Consider the following 21,392-nt stretch of genomic DNA (forward strand, 5'->3'; position numbering starts at 1 on the left):
AGGGGGAGCCAGGAACAAGGCCGCTCAAGTTACCAGGTGGGGGCAGAACAGGTGGGGGCAGAACAGGACTCAGACCCTCCGGCTCCTCCTCACCTGCCCGGGACACACACTACGAGAGGAAAGGCATCCTGGACGCAGCTGTGTGGTGGCTCCGCTCCAGGCTGTACTGTAAGGAAGAAGCTGTGCCTGTGCATTCACCTGCTGATAGGAGAGCAGTGAGCCTCTGTAACTAACACTGAACTTGGATGTGACTGTCCAAATGACAGGTGACTCAGTACACAGTTAACTGGCTGTAGCATCTATTTCTTACTTATTTTGATGAATGAACTGCAAGGGTTAAGTTTTGTTAGTAATACAGTGAGTTTGGCAGATGATTTGCTTCCGTGGCTGACATCTGTGGTTTTGAATATTGCTGTAATACTCTAACATTTCATTACAAGTCAAACTTTAAGGGAATGAAGAATGCGATTCCCACACAGTGGAAAACAAACTGAAGTGACTTTGGATTTAGCATTGACATGAATGGAAACTTGGTTTCTACAGAAAAGAAATAATTAAAGCGTGATCCGGGAAAAGGCACGGCACTACCACTTCACATGGGAGAGAAGAGTTCATTCTTCTTGATCTTAAAATGTCTAAGTCCTCTATGAAACTGTCCGAATATACAAAGCTCAGTAAACTACTAGCAACAATAATATAGTGTGAAGTCAAAGTAGTTACTACATTTGAAGAGACACCACGTCCCGTCCCCTAAAGGCCGACTGTCCGACCGGAAGTCCCCACAGGTCTGTGGGAAGCCCCCGCCTTCCTGGCCCAGGGCTCTGCGCCGATGGCTCCTCGAGGTCCTCGGCCCAGCCCCCTGTGGTGGGTCCTGTGGGTTCTCCAGGCGACATCTCCGGAGCCCCGAGCCCTCTGCGTCTGTGACCCACGGCGCCTTCTGAAGAGGCTGCTGCTCCGGGAGACGCTGCCGTAGGGCTTAGTACCAGCTGGTAGGTAGTGGCCCCTGAAACGGCTCACGCTCGATGCTCGGCGATGGGCTTGAGGACAACGTGCATCAGCAGCTCAGAACTTATGCTTCGGCGACAAAGCACAGCCTTCCCGTATGTCCTGTGCATCACATTCATTACGTATCTTGCTGTGCCTTTAAGCATGTTGCTCCTGGCGTCAGTGAAAAATACTGCCTCTTCCCCCCACATCTCCCTGCATTCACCAGTCTCCCTTGATAATGGTGTAGTTCTGTATAAAACCGAGGTCTGGGTGTCTTATAAAACGTTTGTCGGCGTCTCCGTGAGAGCTTGCTCCACCCGGCACAGCTGTGTGCCAGCGTGGGCCACCGGGAGCCGTGAGGGACCGAGCCGGGAGGGAGCGACAGCCACCTGGCCAGGCCTCCAATTCCAGTTGGGCAAGTTGGTTCTCCCCTTTCGGGAGAGGACAGAAAATAAGCTTTAAATGTAAAAGGCTGAAATAGAAATAAAAACACACGTGCTTCCTACGCTGGACCTGTCCCGCTTCCGGGCCCGGGCTAGTTCACCAGGACGTAGCCACTGTGCTGCGGGTCCACGGCCTCCAGCATTTCACAATCAAAGAGCCCAGGGAACTCGGGGAGGGCGAGCGGGTCGTAGCTGGAGGGGTCCTCCTGCAGCCCAGAGCTCCTGGGACAGTCTGGCGCTGCCACGCCGCCCTGCTGGGCTCCGTCCAGGGGGTACTGATGGGGAGTGGGGTATTCTGGCTCAGGGGAGACGGTGCCTGGCAGCTCGCAAGTCTGATAGGGGAACTGTAAGGACGCTGGGGCAGCTCCTGACTGTTGTGGTGGTGGCGGTGGCGGTGGTGGGGGCGGCGGTGGCGGCTGCTGCAGGTGCGCCTGAGGGCCGGGCGAGGAGGGCAGGGGCCGCAGCGGCATCTCCGGGTACTGGCCTAGGAAGGGGCTGTACTGCATTTGCTCAGAGGCCGCCAGGACCGGGCTCAGGGGCTGCGTCAGGCTGAAGGGCGGAGGCTGTTGTGGTGGCGATGGTGCCTCCTGGTGGGGCTGTGGGTATGAGCTCTCTGCTATCTGCATCTGGTTAAAGTATGCCTGCAGCTGAGACTGCTTCTGGAGGAAGAGTCGCTTCTGCTGGAGTCTACATTGGCAAAACCAAAAGAAAGCCTGTTACATCTCCCTCAGTGATAGCAACTTTAATGTAAAGCAGTGTCAGTCACCAGCCTCAGCAGCTCACTTCTCTTTTTGTAGCAGAAAAAAAAGTGGGGGGTAGGAGCAAATAGTGTCGCTTTTCTTCAACCTAATCTCACTTTTTGTCCCCCAATTCCGACTGACCTCAGTGTGACAGTAAACGCTAACTCATTTTCTCTGAGGCGCTGAAGTTTTTCTCCCTATGAAGCCAGAGGCTGATTTCCCAGCTGCAGTGTCCAAGGGGCGGGGGTGACCCCTGGCCTCCCTGGGGGCCTTTGGTTGATGGGGCAGGGCCATGCCGCCTTGGCCACGCTACTCCTGCTTGTGAGGCCAGGGGCAGGAATTACTGCAAGGGAGGATGTGAGATGAAAAGGAAAAGAGCACATCTAGGGCTGCTATTCCCCGGCAGGCGCACAGCCGCTTTAGCCGTCATGTCTTGGACACTGGCTCATGGATCAAAACCTATTTTCCACCCTGGCCAGGTGGCTCGGTTGGCGCATCATCCTGAACACCAAAAGGTGGCGGGTTTGATTCCCAGTCAGGGCACTTCCAGGAGGCAACTGATTGATGTTTCTCTCTCTCTCTCCATCTCCCTCTCTAAAAACATATCCTTGAGGGTTAAAAAATAATTTATAAAACCTATTTTCCTAGTAGAGGCAACACCAGGGTGAATGGATACACCCAGCAATCTTTTTTTTTTTTCTTTAACTGATTTCAGAGAGGAAGGGAGAGGGAGAGAGAGAAACATCAATGATGGGAGAGAATCACTGATCAGCTGCTTTCTGCAAGCCCCCACTGGGGATTGAGCTCGCAACCCAGGCATGTGCCCTGACCGGGAATTGAACCGTGACCTCCTGGTTCATAGGTTGACGCTCAACCACTGAGCCACACCGGCCAGGGCCCAGCATTCTTAAGTCTTCCACAAAAGAAAGTGACTTCTTTGGCCAAAGGCGCTCTCTCACCTGTGTTCCTGCAGCTGCTGTTCAAGGCTCCGTGGAGGCTCCTTACAATACAGCTGACAGGTGTTCTGGGCTTTTGACAGAAGGCTGGGCTTCTGGAAGAGCAGAAAACAACCCAAGCATGACAATGTGTTGCCATCTAGGGCACGGTCATCAGACTGGGCCGCTGCCTGGAGGGGGAGGCCAAGTATGTCCTCCACAATCCACGCAGAGTGAAGGGACTGATGACACTTGCTCACTGGGACCCTGGGAGAGCTTTGGGGCCCACAGCTTTGGGTCAGCAGGCCTGGGCTGTCTCAGCTCTAACGTACTTCAGTTTCCATTTCTAAAAGTCCCCTGGGACTGCGAGGTTCGTGGAGAGTATAAACAATGGGAAAAATGAGGCTAAATCTCGATAACAAAGGCAGCAGCACCAGCTGAATGAACAAATGATTCATCTTTTGAGGTTTTCAGGCACCAATGTAGACACTGATGTTTGAAATCTGCAAACTGGAGATTCCCATTTGCTCTGTTGCTCATGATGAGGCCTAACGTTAGAAGCAGAGGCCGTGTTCCCCTTCCTGCCACTGTGGTGGTATCCTTGCCTGGGTCTGAGGACAAGCCCGCTGCCGGCACAGAGCATAACCTGAGTCTGAATGTGTTTCCAGAAACCAGAAGTGCAGTCAGGCCCCCTGCCTGTGAGGGATCAAGCCGCCACCCTAACCCAGTCCTGAACAAGCCAACAGGCGTCTGCTGTGCAGAGGCTGGTCCTGGCCCAGCACAGCGGGAGCAGCAGGGGAAGGCCCACCTGGAGTCTGTGCTGCAGGTACTGGGCCTCCAGGCTCTGCTGCGGGGACAGCGGGGGGTGCACGCTGGTGGCGAGTGCAGGAACGCCTTCCGGCTGCTGAACAGCTTCCTCCTGAGGAGCAAGGGCGACACGTTTTCAATTCTCCAGGAGAAAGATTCAGCTTTTAGTTGAAGCATCTGGGCAAATGCCCAAGAGGAACTCCAACCCGTACACACGACCCTCACAGCTTTGGCACAGCCAGCAGGTGGAGGGCTCATCATTTACAGAAAATCTACCCATGGGCCTGCAGTGACGGTCACCTCGTCAGTGCTGGGCAGCAGGCGCCTTCACCTTCCCGGGGCCTCAAAGGCTAGAACAGCCCGGATGCACTAACAATAGGCTCAAAATAAACTTACTGGATAAATAGCAATTTTTTTTTGTATCTTTAGCACAAAGAATCCATTTATAATATTTAATGAAGTGATAGCACATTAAAAGTAGTGGTAGTAAGCTTCTCATTTGGGTAAAGTTTATTATTCTAAATTTTTGTGTGTGCGCCTGCGGGGAGAGGATCAGAGGTAATTCACATACAATCTGCCCCGTGAACCAGACACAGCTTGACGGTGCCAAGGCCTCCAGGGGGCCCTGATCACCTGGCCAATGTGGACAGGCATCACCTGTCGGCAGCAGGTGGCAGCAGCAGGAAAAGTTTTGCACAAGAACCTGTTTGCTCCAGGAGTGGAGTGAGTCCTCCCAATGAAGCGACACATCTTCAGGACACACTCACTCCTCGCACTCGCCAAGCCACTGCGGAAAGGGCCGGAGCACTCACCTGAGGGCGGCTGCCAGCCAGGTCCTGGAGCTGAGGAGCAGCTGACACCAGGCTGGGGTCGGCCTCTGGCCCCAATTGTTCATACAGCAGCTGCACTTTGTTCAGCTCTAGGATTCCTTTGGTTCTAGCCAGATTCTGAAGATGTTGTCTAAACGCTACAATGCCTGGAAGAAAGTGCAAGACCAAACAGTTTAAATAAAACACAGGCCTCTCAGTGACTACAGGTATGATACCAATATGGCCACAACCCCCTTCAAATCCTACCAGCTGAGAGCTTGAGAAGGCAGGAGGGGAGCGGCAGTTACCTTGGGTGAGGGAGGTGTCTGAGGCCCTGCGGCCCTCCCTGAAGCTCACGGGCGACCTGTTGTGGGCCTCTCTTCTCTGGGAGGTCAGGGCCTGCATGGCTGGGTTGGCAGGTCTCAGGCTTATGAAGGGAGATGCCATGCGAGGTGAGGGCTGGTTGGCTAACATGATGTCTTTAAGGGAAGGGTTGTCCTCCAGAAAGTTCAGGTCCCTCTGAACAGACCCCATGTCATACTCAGAGTCCACACTGTCCAGGGAAGGGTTGTCACTCATGGAGAAAACTTTCCCTTTAAGAGAAAACAGAGCAGATATGAGGAATAGCAAACAGTGTCTTCTTTGAACAAAAGACACAAAGTGCAGCCAGCTTGAGTTCCCCCAGTGACAACGTCCTTAATCTCCAACCAGCGCATTTTTTTTCAGCACCATTTTTCACCTCAATTTAATCAGCTTTGAGTTTTGTGGGGAGAACACTCCAGAATCTGTGCCCAGCAGATCTCTGCCACCCCAAAGTGCCAGGTCCTGGGTGAGCCCCCGGCACTCGGTGAATTCTGGGAGTGAGGAGACAGCTCAGAGGCGACTACCCTCAACTGCTGAATGTCCACAAAGGAAGAAGCAGACTGGTTTCCGCAGGGAAATGCTCATCACAGACTACGTTCCAGGAGCTGACTGGAGACTGGACTGTGACTGACAGCGTGCAGGCTTCACCCGCAGCTCAGTGGATGGCATACCTGAACCCGGCACCACGACCAGCTGATTGGTCACTTCGGACAGAGTGTGCCGTCTCTGCCCACCACGCGTGGACTGGAACGCGTCAAAGGCCTGGCTGGGGTCTTCCTCGGCCTCGCCCTCTGTCTCCAGCCCTTCATCAATGGAGGTCTCCATCATGCTGCTGGGCAGGGACTGGCACCCCTTCCTCGCCAGGACAGGCGGCACAGGGTCCAGCAGACAGCCATTGACCTAAACGTCAGTGCGGGAGGAAACTGTCAGTTGCTGCTCTGCTGAGACATTTGAAAAATCCAGGAGGATTCAAACATGTCAACACTGTGGCAAATCAGTAATTCAGTAAAATACTAAAAATGTACAGATGTGTTATTAATGACAACACGGAGAGGCAAGCCATCTGCAGCACCAAGACCGGCGCCCAGTATGGCCACACCGGCACTGCCTCCCAGGTTTCTCTGAGTCATCATTACAATAAACAATTTTTTTACCAGTTTCCAGATGAATAGGGGTACAGTAAGTTGATGCCTACCAGTTATTTCTTTAAAATCAGGGGAATGAAGAGGGGGAAGATGAGATTTTTAAGAAATGCATGGCTCAGAGCTAACCAAAAAGTAGTCACCACCATTCTTCTAATTTTCAACCACAAAACATACTGCAAGGTTCCAGACATACTTTTATGTTTATAATTTAAGTACCTAACTATCTGGTTAGGTCTTTAACTGGTTCTATGTGTTTGAGGAATGGAAAAAAGAATTCTTTAAAGATGGACTGATACCACAAAGAGACTGAAAAAGATTCACGGGCAAACAGCCCGAGCCTTATGTTACAGAATAACAAGCGACTCGCAGGCCCCGGATTCCTGCAGAGGCACGGAGCCCTGTCCTCTAGCCACACACACAGCATCCCCAGTGCCCATCCCCCAGGGGGAGCACAGCACAGCTCCCAGGCAGCTGACAAGCACACCAGCTAATGGCAGCAGAAACAGCAGACCAAGGGGAGTTGTGGTTGCCTGCTCTTCTGGCTGGTAAAAGCCCCACTGAGGAGGCAATTATTTAGCTCATTACCTTAACTATCCCCCCGTGGAAATCAATCTGTTTTCTCCTATGAATAGCTGCTCAGGAACAGCCAGTCACAGATGCTGAGTTGTAAGCAGCACTTTCACCTGAAATACACTGGGTAGAGCTTTTGTTTCCTTTGGAAGCAGGCTAGGCGCATGTGTGAGAGGTGACGTGGGACAGGCCTGTGCCAGACACAGGAAACTTTCCTCTTATGGCAACCCGTCTGAAGGCGCTGCAAGGCCCTTTATTTGGAGCGGGAGCCTTGGGTGACTCAGATCTTTGTTTGCCTGGGGGAGGGGACGGTAATTCCATAAAAACTGCTCTGGGGCTGCGGCCATTACTTGGATAAGGTGGCCAATGCGTTTTAAAGTGAGGAGGGTCATTTAAAATGAAGAGTGTTAGATGCTTCCGTTCCAGACTAAGACCCATCTCCCCATGGCACCAGCAAAACCTGAAATCTGGTCAGCAACTTCGATTCTGCCCTTGGCCCTTCTCCAGATCAGTTTTCATTCTTTGACTACACTTAATAGTTTTCTTGTAGGAGAGAAGAAAACTCAGTCCTCTTTGTGGCTGTTTGGAAACTTATTCATACTTCTCGGTTCCTTCACTGTCTACTAATACAATTTTCTAAGAATAGCAGAGGATGATTTAGAAATGAAAAAAGCAACAGAGAAAGAACTGTTATAAAGTAGTTATCTATCTTTACACTTACAGTCTATGTCAAAATTTTATCAGATACTTCTTGTAGTACGTATAGTCTTACAACAGCCAGAGCCTTCTGTCCTTTTTGTCCTTTATAGAGAAAAGTTACCTTTTTCGGAGTATTAAAAAACCTTTCAGTCTCTCTGAATTTGTCGTTTTTCCTGTCAAATTATCTGCTTATAAACTCATCTCCTCATCTAAACTACAAGAGGAATTATGTCTTTTATTTGAAAATGTTTGCTGAATTCAGTTTCATCCCGGGACAGCAGAAGACAATGACCGTTTCTGAGATGATTGATGACTGAATCAGAAGCAGCCTGGAGTCCGGCGCAGGTGTGATCATCTTCAGCTATGAGTCCACTTCCTGGAACAAGGGGTCATCATGCCGCCCTTCCCTGCCAACTTACTACCAGGACACTTGATAAAACAAGAACCTAACTGCAGTTCTCGGATTCTGTGATCGCAATATTGGGCTGATCAACCTCGGCTGCTAGAAATACGATCTTTTGCTCTAGGAAATAATCTAGGCTAACTGTAAATTACAGGAATTCAAATATAACACGGATCAATGTATATTTCCCAATACATTGTTTTTGTCTTTCCTTAAAGCTCAAGCAATCACTTCACTTCTAGTAAGAGACCTCCTATGCATGTAGGAGTCAAACTGAGAGACTCTACCGCTAACTGATACCATGTGCCTGTGCTGACCACAAATACAAGATCATAGCACAGGTAGACTGTTATGGACGGAATGTATGAGTCTCCCCCTAACCCTGAGTGTGGCTGAAGAGACACAAAAAAACTCTCCATACGAGCAGAGGAAAGGCCCTGGAAGGACATTGTGAGAAGGTGGTCCTCTGTAAGCCAGGAAGAGAGCCCTCACCAGAACACAAATTGGCCGAAACCTTGATCTTGGGCTGTAAAAATACATTTCTGTCATTGAAGCCACCACCCAGGCTGTGGTATGTTGTTGCAGCAGTCTAAGCAGGCCAATACACAATATTAGCCCGTTGAGTTTGGAGGCTGGGACTGTGGCTTATTGAATTTGTATCGAAGTGCCTAACAAGCTGGCACGTGTTAAAAAGGTGCTATGGGGCTCAAACCTCGGCTCTATCACCTATTAGCAAGTTGCTTAACTTCTATAAGTTAACTTCTATTTTTTTTTCACTTGTAAAATGGAAGTAAAGTTGTTTGGGAAGATTAACTAAAACTATATATATATATATATATATATATATATATATATATATATATATATATATATATAATGACACAGTACCTTAGGTACTCAATATATTGTATCTATTATTATTTATTGACCAAAGAGAATGCTTTATAATAACAAAACATTTTAAAGCATCAGAATGAAAGGAAATTTTCTTTTAAAGCCTTTTTACCATCCTGAGGCAAGTTAAAATAAACAACCAGGTGAGGAAGAGGACTGGATAAGCTGAGTACTAGGAATGTCTCTGAAAGAAACACTCAGAGGCACAAAGATTTAGACACAAACATATTCCCCTGAAGCATGGAGGAGAAGGAAAAATGTAAGTACCCAATGTCTAAAAACAGGAGCGTGCACAGTTAAGAAAGGATCTGTCTAATACAATATATTAGGCTGTTAAATATAACTCATGATTTCAAAGATTTCATGAGATGGGAAAAATGCTCATGATGTTATATTATGTAAAGCAAGATACAAAATCACATATCATAGAATATAATTTTTAAAAAGTCTACCTACTTACCGCGTCCCCCTACACTCACCCACCCACCCATCTGTCCATCTATCTGTAACTCCCTCTCAGGAAATATACCAAAATATACTTATCTCGGGTAGTGGGATTATGGATAAGTTAATTCATTCTTTAACAGCTCTCTGGATTTTCCCTATGTGAGTTTGATTTGTTTTGTTGTTTCCAATTATGTATTTAAAAATTCAAATTCAGATATAAAAGTGTGTTTCTTCCCTTTACCAAGCCTGAGAGATGAAAACTGTTAGGAGCTGGATGTACATCCTTCTCAGAACTTCTCTTAGGTGTTGTACTACCTCTATAATAACAGTTATTAAAAATGTAAGCAGACATGAAACACATTTACTACACTGGCATTTTCAGTTTAGCCTCACAGTTCCCTTCTGCTATCCAGCTATGAAAGTGGAACTTGGAAAATCCAGTTATTATCATCTCCAATAAAATGTTAAAAGAGACTGAAATGTGTGTGTGTAAAAAAATTCAAGATTCCCAAAGAAACCCTCAAAAAAGACTGACACAACAGGGTTTGTACATCTGCCCTCCAGACGGTCTCTTTGTCACCTGGGTTTCAGTTAGTGCTCAGAGTTGGGTGACTGTCTCAGAAGGGTGCCAGTTTTTGGAGGAGCCCCAAACCAACATTTCAACACGAACTCCCTAAAGGACTTCACTGACAGTTTTAAGGTGAGGACTTTTAGGAGGGAAGGAGTGAAAGCTCTGAGATGCACAGAACCTGCCACCACCTGAGATGTAAAGGGGTGAGCAATACATGCAGTTGGGAAGCATCTTCTAGAAGACAACCAACAGGTGTTAAGTAGTCAATGAAGATGAAGCCGTAGGACCCACAAGGGAACTGGCTGTCTGCCGGCTAGTTTGGGATGTGTGGGCATTTACTGATGGGCCCCAAGGAAATTACTAGGGAGGAAAAGGCATGAGCATTTAAAAAAATATGTATTTTTTTTATTGATGGGAGGGAGAGAGGGAAAGAGAGAGAGAGAGAGAGAGAGAGAGAGAGAGAGAGAGAGAGAGAGAGAGAGAGAGAAACATCATTGATGAGAGAGAATCATTGATCGGCTGCCTCCTGCAGGCCCCACAATGGGGACCGAGCCTACAACCCAGGCATGTTCCCTGATTGGGAAGTGAACCATGACCTCCTGGTTCATAGGTCAATGCTCAACCACTGAGCCATGCCGGCCAGGCAGGCACGAGCATTTTTGCTGACATAAACAAAATGGTCCACAAGTAAGACAGTGTATCTCTACGGGCTGGCTGCGTGCCAAGGTGGCTCTGCCAGTGTGGGTGGCCAGTTCTAGCGCGGCACTGCTTTTCCTACAAATGCAAATATACCATCTAGCTACTATCTATATCTTTCACAAAATCATTCATTTCCTGTCTGTTTCCTAGCTACGGTAACAATAACAAGCTTTAAAAATAGCTTGTCCTATATAATACAGCAGACAGTGCCCAATCTGTGTTTTGGGCCTGATGCCCTCATAGACAAGATTTTAGCAGACTGCAATTTTTCAAGGGACTTAGATCTTAAAATAAATAAATTATGTCACCCCAATGTAGTAGCAGTTTATGAGATTACTGAACATGCCAGGCAACCACGGCAGAGGGAAAAAGACTGTCCCCAGCAGGTGGTGTTCTCAGGGGCATGGGCACTCCTGGTGTTCAGCACTCTGCTTACCAGCTGTGTGTGGCGGCCCAGCATCCAGCTGCCTTGACTATGCTCTAGCTAAACTCAATATTTAGCTTCTGAATCAGTTCTGCCTCCAGAGTCCCCTATTTCTGATAATGGCACTCACCCTCCCCATCATCGAGGCTCGAAATATTACTATCAGTTTGTACTTCTCTCTGGACCCTAACAGTCTACCACTTTTATCTATATGATCTCACTTATAGCATCCCCTGCTCTCTGGTTTCATGAGCACTATCCTAGTTCAGGCCCTCTTTGTCTCCCCCACTGGACACATGTTCTAACTTTCACTGTCCTTGTCACCAGTCTCTCTCCGATGCTACGTACCCCTTCTGGCTAATTTCTGAAGTACAACATGGATCATAGTGCTTCTTTGATTAAAAAAAATTCAATTGTTTCCTCCTACCTTGAAAAAGTCCATTTGAAAAACCTCTCTTGATGACACTGAGCACATTCCTACACAGAGCACCCTCGCCTGGAGAAGAGCTTCTGTCCCTGACGTGCTGCTCATCTTTCTCCCACACAACTCCCCGTCACAGCCCTTTCTTAGACACACGGAGCCACCGCGCTGGCTCGGATGGACCCCAGCTGTCCTGATGTTTGCTGTGCCCGGGCTTTTCCCTCTACCTAGGAGTCACACCATTTCCATCCAGCCAGATTCTGCACATCTCTCAGCTGCTAGCTCTGACAGTTCGCCCAAAGACTTTCCTGTTCAAATCAGCTAAAATCAACTCCCCCTGCTTCCTTCTAGTTTTAAATCACTTTGATTTCTATTTCTTTAAACCAGAGGTAGGGAACCTTTTTTCTGCCAAGGGCCATTTGGATATTTATAACATCATTCACAGGCCATACAAAATGATCAACTTAAAAATTAGCCTGCTATATATGGTCAAACATTTAATTAACTCACCCCTAATGCCTTGGCAGGGCCAGACCAAATGATTTCATGGGCCTTTTACAGCCCACCAGCTGGATGTTCCCCACCCCTTCTTTAAAACAATAATCTACACCAGGGGTCCTCAAACTTTTTAAACAGGGGGCCAGTTCACTGTCCCTCAGACCATTGGAGGGCCAGACTATAGTTTAAAAAAAAACTAGTTGGCTGCTAAGCAACAGGCAGCGGCGGCAAAAACACCCGGCGGGATAAATGTTTTCGGCGGGCTGCATGTGGCCCGCGGGCTGTAGTTTGAGGACCCCTGATCTACACTAATAAAAAACAAACATGCAAATTGACCGTACCTTCGCTATGCCTTATAGCAAAGCCACGCCCACCAGCCAATCAGAGCAACTATATGCAAATTAACCAAACCAAGATGGCAGCCGGCAGCTATGGAGCTGGAGCAAGCAGGAGGCTTGGTTGCCCCAATGATGGAGGAAGCCAAGCTTCCCGCCTGCTGCGGCCGGCTCTGAGCTCCACTCAAAGCAACAAAGTTTCAATTATAGAAGGTAAATAAACCCAAGATACCTGCTTTCAGCAGGCCATGGCCACAGAGCTGGAGCGAGCAGGAGGCTTGGGTTGCCCCTGGCGATGGAGGAAGCCAAGCTTCCCTCCTGCCTGTCCTGGCCGGCTCTGAGCTCCTCTCAAGGCTACAAAGTTTCAATTATAGAAGGTAAATAAATCCCAGAATAAAAAAAAAAGAAAAAAAGGAGAGGCTGGGAGCTTCCGTTGCCAGGGGGGCTTGGCCAGCCTGAAAACGGCCATCAGCCCCTCACCCAGACTGGCCAGGCACCCCAGTGGGGACCGCCACCCTGATCTGGGACACCCTTCAGGGCAAACCAGCTGGCCCCCACCCATGCACCAGGCCTCTATCCTATATAATAAAAGGATAATATGCAAATTGACCCTAACAGCCGAACGACTGGGAATGACTGGTCACTATGACACACACTGACCACCAGGGGGCAGATGCTCAATGCAGGAGCTGTCCCCTGGTGGTCAGTGCGCTCCCACAGGGGGAGCTCTGCTCAGCCACAAGCCAGGCTGATGGCTGCCAGCACAGCAGTGGTGGCGGGAGCCTCTCCCGCCTCCTCAGCTGCACTAAGGATATCCGACTGCAGCTTAGGTCTGCTCCCTGCTGGTAAGTGGACATCCTCCGAGGGCTGCCGGGCTGCCAGAGGGATGTCTGATTGCCAACTTGGGCCTGATGCCCCAGGGAGCAGGCCTAAGCTAGCAGGTGGACATCCTCCGAGGAGTCCCAGACTGCAAGAGGGCATAGGCCGGGCTGAGGGACCCCCCTGAGTGCACAAATTTTGTGCACCGGGCCTCTAGTGATGATAAGAAGAAGAAATTAAGAAAATTATCCCATTTACAATTGCATTAAAAAGCATATTATATCTAGGAGTAAATTTAACCAAAGAGGTGAAAGATCTGTATTCTGAAAACTATAAAACACTGAAGAAAGAAACTGAAGAGAATACAAATAAATAAAGCATATACCATTGCGCAAGGACTGGAAGAACGAGTATTGTAAAAATGTCCTTACTACCTAAAACAATATAAAAATTAAATGCAATCTCTATTCAACTGCCAATGGCAGTCTTCTCAGAACTAGAACACAGCTACAATAATCAAAATATATGCTGTTGGCATAAAAGCAGATATATAGATCAATGAAATAGAATAGAGAGCCCAGAAATAAATTTTCCAATAAACAAATAAACTCCAATAAATAATAAATTGGCTTACATGGTCAATTAATCTATGACAAAGGAGGTAAAAATACACAATGGGGGTCAAGACAGTTTCTTCAGTAGTGGTTTTGGAAAAATTGGATACATGTAAAAAATGACACTGGACCACTTTCTTGCACCATACATAAAATATAAACTCAAAGTGGATTAATGATTTAAATGTAGGACCTGAAACCATAAAACTTCTTGAAGAAAACAGGCAGTAAACTCTTTGACATTAGTCTTAGCAATATCTTTTTCAATAGGCCTCGTTGGGAAATGCAAATCAAAACCACAGTGGGGTACCACCTCACACTTGTCAAAATGGTCACCATAAAAATATCAAGAACAAGTGCTAACGAGGATGTGGAGAAATGGAAACCCCTGCTCACTGTCGGTGGGAATGCAGACTGGCGAAGCCACTGTGTAAAATAGTATGTAGGTTCTTCAAAACAATAAAAATAGAGCTGCTATATGACTCAAGAATATCACTTCTGGGTATATATCTGAAGAAACTCAAAACCTAATATGGAAAAGCTATATGCACCCCTATGTACACTGCAGCATTATTTACAGGCCTGATGCATGAAATTCGTGCAAGAGTAGGTCTCCTTCCCCCGGCTGCCAGCACTGGCTTCCCTCTGGCACCCGGGACCCAGGCTTCCCTCCGGCTGCTGACAGGCACCTGGGACCTGGGCTTCCCTCACAGCCTCAGCTTTGTCTGGAAGGTCGTCTGAAAGGACGTCCAGTCTAATTAGCATATTGCACTTCTATTATTATAGATAGCCAAGACATGAAAGCAACCTAGGTCTCCATTGACAGATGAATGAATAAAGAAAGTGTGGTGTATATATACAAGGAAATATTGCTTCCAAGGAATGAAATCTGGCCATTTGCAACAACATGGATGGACCTAGAGGGCATTATGCTAAGTGAAATAAGTCAGAGAAAGACAAATACCATATGATTTCCCTTACATGTGGAGTCTAAAAAAAAAATCAAAAGAAGTGAGGAAATAAAACAAAACCAACCCATACATACAGAGAACAAGCTGATGTTTGCCAAAGGTGAGGGGGCTGAAGGAGGGGTGAAAAAAATAAAGGACCTATTATATTTTATCAATTTATTCAGAATAGGGCACATTGTTTTTAGTTATGCATCATGTCTTTTCTGCTACATTATAAATTTTGAGGCAGAATTAATGTCTGACTCACCTTTTTATTACCTAAAAAGGCCCAAAAAACAGGAAACCAATACTTATTAAGTACCTACAATTTGGCCAGAACCTCAGACATTATTTTAATCCTCACAATAGTCTCATAAAGTTGGTAGTCTGATATTACATAAGAGAAAAATCAGTTCAAAGAAGCTAGTCAGGCCCTGGCCGGAATGGCTCAGTTGGTTGAGCATCATCCCATGCACCAAAAGGTCACAAGTTCGATTCCCAGTTAGGGCACAAGACCAGGTTATGGACTTGATCCCTGGAAGGGGCATGTGGGAGGCAGCCTACTGAAACTTGTCTCTCTCTCTAAAATCAATAAAAAACATATTAAAAAAACATAACAAGAACAGCAAAGAAGCAAGTCAGCCTTCTTGCCCAAGTTCACCCAACTAGCAAAGAACAAAGTCTATTTTGAACATACTCCAAGACCTGCCCATTTCTATGATCCTTTGTATATCATTTGATGCTAAATATATAAAACACACATTAGAAGTAAATATCCATTAAGTGAGAGAAGTGTCACCATCCACATCCTAAAAGCCACCTGCATGTAGAATAGCAGGATAAACTTATCTCCGTTAAGCATGTCCAAACAGGACAAAAAGGATGTTTGACCAGAACAGATAGCACGTCATCACGGAGCTGCAGTAAGGAATCTACGAATGTTATTTTTAAAAAATATTCAACAAACATATATTATATATAATCTTACATATATTACCCTGGAAAGATATAAAGAAAAGTCCCTGCCTCTAGGAACTCAAAACTGAGCCAGGGATAGATACACCCCCACAACTAACTATAATATAAATATACACATTTCTTAGAAGAGAGGCAGTCAACTCAGACAGAGCCACGTCAGCACCAGTTATATTTGTTTTCAGAATTACAATTTGTTTTAAAAATATAAAACCTATGTGTGATCTAGAAACTTGAAAAGAGAAGGATTTGGTTAAGGAAAGAGAAGGAAAGCTTTTGAAAGGACATATGAGTTCTGACAGTTATGTAAGTGTTAATGATAAGGCGGCGATGAGAGCCCAGTTCAGCCCTGAATGCTCTTCTCTGGCTCTGCTACTCAAACAACACTCCTGAGTGATGTGAGGACATGACAGAGTTCAACAAAGTCCAAGTCCAACACCTATGGACCCAACTGAAGTCTCCAGCCAATCCTACAAGCTCAGCCTCTCAAACACACCCGTACCTTTGGAGTGTCAACACACTCTTCTTCCATAAACGCTGCTTCTGCCTGACAGCTGGACGCTGGAAATGAAAAGGCCTCCACATTGGATGCCTGTGGGAGGAGGGTAGATCGCATCAGTCGCATGTTCGGCGAATGCATGGTCACCGGGAAACCCACAGTTTGTGCCTGTAAATATGGCAAGAACAGACAGTTTAGGAACATTAATACCTTCCATATAAATACACGCATTTCTTAGAATAAAACAACTCTTCCTGATACAATTAAAGGATAAATTGTCATTTGTTGGAAACTCCAGAAAAGGTATTGATTTGAAGCAGTCTCAGCAACCTATTATTCTGAGATAGGCTGTACAGAATTTCATTCCTGTTCCATGTGAGGCACACAACTTTCTCAGAGATGACAAGAAAGCCAGTCTTTCTAAGGAATCTAAGAATGCTCTTTTTAAAAAAATATTCAACAAACGTATATTGTATATAATCTTACGTATACTACCCTGGAAAGATAAAGAAAAGTCCCTGCCTCTAGGAACTCAAAACTGAGCCAGGGATAGGTACATCCCCACAACTAACTATAATACAATACAAAGGACACTGCAGTAAGTGCTCTCTATCTGCCCTTGTGTGTGTGTGTGTGGGGGGGGGGGTGGGGGTGGTGGTAAGGTGGTGTGCATTTCTTGGCAAGGGTGTGTATGAAGAGGAAGAAGAGAGCGGCAGCAGTTACTTGGAGGTGACAGGAATGCCCTGCTTTCAAGGAGACACTGTCTGAACACAGCTTGCTGGCCCAGCGGAGAGAGATGCTTATTGCTGAGCAACTTCAGTTCCTGAAGTCAACATACTAGAGAAAGCGCTCCTGGCGGTGCAAAGCCCATTCTTCCTGTCTCCTTTAAGTAAACAAGCATTGCAAACTCTCCTTTAAAAAATCATTTTAAAAAGAACCTTCCTTCCTGACAGTAGGCAAGGATTAATTTTAAAGATGAAACTGTTGGACAATCCTTTCCTCCCATCTCTTCAAAACTAGCAGAATAATTCATTAGGTGCCCTTTGAACATTACAGACATTGTAAACATCTGAGGGAACAATCATCAGACTAGTTTCTAAAAGGCAGAGGAATGGCCTATATTTCTGCCATAATCACCTCAATGGGCATAGGATGGTGAATTTTAAATTCAAACAACAAAAAGGAGCAAGCAGTATGATGCTAGCTTCTCCTCTTCCAAGCCCTGGGAATAATTCCTGGCTCCATCACTTACTAATTGTACGCACTTCACTAGGTTACTTAACCCTCTGAATTTTATTTTTCACCAGTAAAAAAGGGCATAATACAAGTGAAGTTAGTGTAAAAGGTAGCATGCAAAATCCTTCACTCAGTGATGCTAATTCCTCCTTTTTTTTCTTCTAAAATCTTAAAATGATCACAAGAATTTAACATAGGAATTAGATTGCAAAATGAATACAGTTTTGTTCTTAGACACTATCTAATGGTTCCCAGTTAAAATTTCAGGTTGATGTTTTTTTTAAAAATATATTTTATTGATTTTTTACAGAGAGGAAGAGAGAGGGTTAGAGAGTTAGAAACATCAATGAGAGAGAAACATTGGTAAGCTGCCTCCTGCACACTCCCTACTGGGTATGTGCCTGCAACCAAGGTACATGCCCTTGACCAGAATCGAACCCGGGACCCTTGAGTCCGCAGGCCAATGCTCTATCCACTGAGCCAAACCGTTAGAGCAGGTTGATGGTTTTCAACAATGGGGAGATATGTTAGAAATACACTTTATATTTGAATACTAGAGGCCCGGTGCACAAAAATTTGTGCACTGGCAGGAGGGGGGGGTGTCCCTCAGCCTGACCTGTGTCCTCTCACAGTCTGGGACCCCTCAGAAGATAACCACCTGCTGGCTTAGGCCTGCTCCCCAGGTGGCAGATGGCAGGCCCGATCCCGCGGTGCCTGCCCCACCTCCCCCGGTCGCAGATGGCAGGCCCGGATCCCATGCTGGGTTGCAGATGGCAGGCCCGGATGACGGGGCCCCCGTCTGCAGTATGCAAATTTAACGGCCATCTTTGTTGGGTTAATTTGCATACTCTTCTGATTGGCTGATGGGCGTAGCGAAGGTACAGTCAATTAGCATCTTTGTCTTTTATTAGTGTAGATACTTTAAAAATATTTAGAATATACTTTATATTTGGTATATTCCAACATCACTGGGTATGTTATAATAAATAGATGGCTGGTTAATATCCCCACTTCTTTGGTAATAAACAATGATCATCCCTAACTAACTGTAATGACTTTTAAAACCATGTTTATTTTTCTGAATCTCTTCTGATTCTGTTCTTTCCAGAATCATGAAAATAATGTTTCCTCCTATGGGAAAATCTTTATTGTTCCAATAAGAACATGCATGTATTGACAGAATTGTGTCCTTCCTCCCCCGCCCAAATCCATATGGGGGCAAAAGTAGGTTTACAGTTGTACAAATTAGCAATAAATAAATAATATGAGAATAAACTGTTTCACATACTCACAACTGTAAACCTACTTTTGCCCACCCCTATATGTTGAAGCCCTAACCCCCAAGGTGACTATATTTGGAGATAGGGCCCTTATGGAGATAAATAAGGTTATTAAGATGTAGGGTGGGTCCTGGTATCCCTTTAAGAAGAGGATGAGACACCAGAGATCTCTCTATCCAAACACATGCAGAAGAAAGGCCCTGTAAGGGCTCAGCCAGAAGGCATTTGTCCACAAACCAGGAAGGAAGTCCTCACCAGAAACCAGCCCTGATCTTGGACTTGTAGCCTCTAGAACTGTTACAAAATAAACTTAGTTGTTTAAGCCATCCACTCATACAGTGCTTTTTCTTACAGTTGTGGAAAGCAATAATTAAAGAACTGGGATGAGTGTTTCATTCTTGTCTGCTTACAGTTGATGGAAACTTGGAGTGGAAGAGCTGTTAAGAACTAGGAATTAGAAAAAGGCATGACCTTTTTTCTCAGTAGCTGTCTGCACTCAATTAGATGCAACATTTCCTGCATATTATACAGCAATGCAAGTACTCTACATCTATCTAGGATGGAAATCTCACTGTTTTCTAAGTAGTATCACTAGACCGTGCCTCCTTAAGGGCATGGACTGTTTCCTAGGAACCTCTGACAGTGGCTGATACACAGCACTCTACTTGTTGAACTGAGCTGCTGGTATAGTTTATCACTTTATCTTTGTAGCAAACTTATGAAACAGGCATTTCTATTGCAATTTTATATTTAAGGACACTGGAGCTCAGAGGTACTGCCTGCTGAGGTCACTCAGCTCATTATGGAACCCAAGGCCTGCATGATTCGACGCTCATGTAACCTTTGCGTGGGATTGTGTCATTGCTCCAATTTCTTTCTGCTGCATCAATTAAGTGATTTGCACTTCTATAAAAACATTCGAACATCAACGAATTAAAGGGAGAAGGTCCTATGAAAACTTTAAGCAGATTTATATTCATAAACACAGAGAAATCTATTTTCTAACAAGTTCAGCACTAAATATTAGAATGTGAAATCTTGGAGGGAAAGGAGCACCTTCTTCAGCCCAGTGCCTGCTGCTTCCAAAGGCACTGCGCTAAGACAGTTCATGAAGGTGAGCTAAGATTTCTGCTCCAATGACATACATTTTAAGTCACAGTGGTAAGTAGTTTTCTATGGCAACTTGCGTCAATGTATAAAATGAAGAGAACTAATGGGGTGCGTGGTAATAAAACATTAGCAAACATAAGAAGCTATATTCTACATCCGAACCCCAAGCCAAATGAAATATAATTTGAGATCTCCCAGGGTATTTTCTTCAAGTTCAGATATGAAAGGAAGTTGTATACATGTGTATGCTCCAAAGCAACCATTTAAAGAGCCCCCTCCCTCACGTGTGCAATGATAAGAACACAGACGTGGGAGGGAAAGCCTGTCCAGCAGTGGGCTCTCTGCTTCTCTCGTTGTCCAGCAGTGTTTTCGAGAGGGAAGGTGACCACTATATCGCACTATTACTACCCCAACTCAGGAATTCTCATGTTACCCCCTCCTTTCCATCTTTAAAGCAAAACTATTTAATGTTGAAGGATTCCAAGTACTCAGAGATATTCTAGCCCAAATATCTGGAACTTTATCGACATATTTTTTGCTCACATTAGTATCAATATTCACATTATTTTACATATTAAAGTATACCATTTGCCTCTTAAAATCAAGATTTTAACTTCCTTGGTTATTTTTTCCCATATGTTCTATAGAAGCCAAAACAAAATACTATTATAATCCTTTAGATTTTGAAAAACTGCTACACAAGAAACACTCTGGGGCTCTTCCTGCACTCTGAACAAAAGTAAGCACTCACAGAAGTATATGGAAATCCTAAAAGATGGTATGAATGAATCACTTCTTTTTTCAACCTTTATACAGATGGTTCCCAGCTCTCTTCAGTCCCAGCCTTTCTTCTAGATCCAGATCCAGTCTTCTTCTAAAGCAACTGAGTCAATGCCCCACTAACTATTATCTTAGTCTTCTCTAACTCATCGTTGTCCCCCTCCTCCCCAACACTTATTACTTTATATAACAAAAACTTACCTAGCACTTACATAGCACTGTTGTAAGTGCTACACAATTATTCACTAATTTAAACATAAAATCTGCATTTTATTACTTGGGAAACTGAGGCATGTATGAGAACAACAAGAAACTTTAAAGAAAATATGTTTTTATTGATTCTAGAGAGAGAGGAAGGAAGGGGGATGGAGCAATAGAAACCCCAGGACTCACTGCCTCCCACAACCACATCAAAATTACAACAAAAATACAGAACAACCATCATTCAGAATCGCCTGAAAGCTGGCTGAATGGAAGTACAACTAGAGAAGAAAAGAAGAAAGCACATTGAGACTGGTAGGAGGGACGGAGGTGCAGAACGGGCTGGGCTGGCACCCACGTGGGCTGTTTTTGTAATCCAGAGGGAGATCGTCCCTGCAGAGGCCTCCGTAAGGAGCAAGGGGTCCCAGCCCCACATCAGACCCCCACCCTGGGTCCCAGAGCTGGGAAGTGAAATCCTTGTAACTTTGGGCTATAAAAACCAGTGAGCATTGTAGCTGAGGGACATGGAGGCTGCCGGAGACCCAGGTGTACCCCCCTTAAAGGGTTGTGCACAAACTTACTCTGATTCACTTCCTCTGAGCTCCAGCGCTTGGAGGTGTTGGGGGACCCAGTCACATACGGGGGAGGAACTGGATTGTCTGGCATCAGAGCAGGAACTCAGGGGTGGCTTTCTATCAGATGGAGGGGCTCGCAGGGATCATTGTTCCTATGCTGAGA

At 45.8% G+C, this 21,392-nt stretch overlaps 1 protein-coding gene across 2 annotated transcripts in view; it reads right to left on the minus strand.

Annotated features, from left to right (window-relative positions):
• Positions 1-282: 282 nt before the first annotated feature.
• Positions 283-21,392, minus strand: part of SIK2 (salt inducible kinase 2) — a 123,482-nt gene continuing 102,372 nt past the window's right edge. The window contains exons 10-16 of one of the 2 annotated variants that reach the window (XM_023757893.1): positions 16,051-16,215; positions 5,756-5,984; positions 5,030-5,314; positions 4,725-4,888; positions 3,914-4,024; positions 3,130-3,221; positions 283-2,117 (exon numbers count right to left, since the gene is read on the minus strand). In XM_023757893.1, the coding sequence (XP_023613661.1) occupies positions 1,523-2,117; positions 3,130-3,221; positions 3,914-4,024; positions 4,725-4,888; positions 5,030-5,314; positions 5,756-5,984; positions 16,051-16,215 (1,641 nt within the window). In that variant the 3' untranslated portion in view covers positions 283-1,522. The remainder of the gene's footprint in view (positions 2,118-3,129; positions 3,222-3,913; positions 4,025-4,724; positions 4,889-5,029; positions 5,315-5,755; positions 5,985-16,050; positions 16,216-21,392) is intronic. The other variant, XM_006093505.3, reaches the window with a different exon arrangement.

This window comes from Myotis lucifugus, unplaced genomic scaffold (assembly GCF_000147115.1).
Source record: "Myotis lucifugus unplaced genomic scaffold, Myoluc2.0 scaffold_117, whole genome shotgun sequence".
Taxonomy (NCBI): Eukaryota; Metazoa; Chordata; class Mammalia; order Chiroptera; family Vespertilionidae; genus Myotis; species Myotis lucifugus.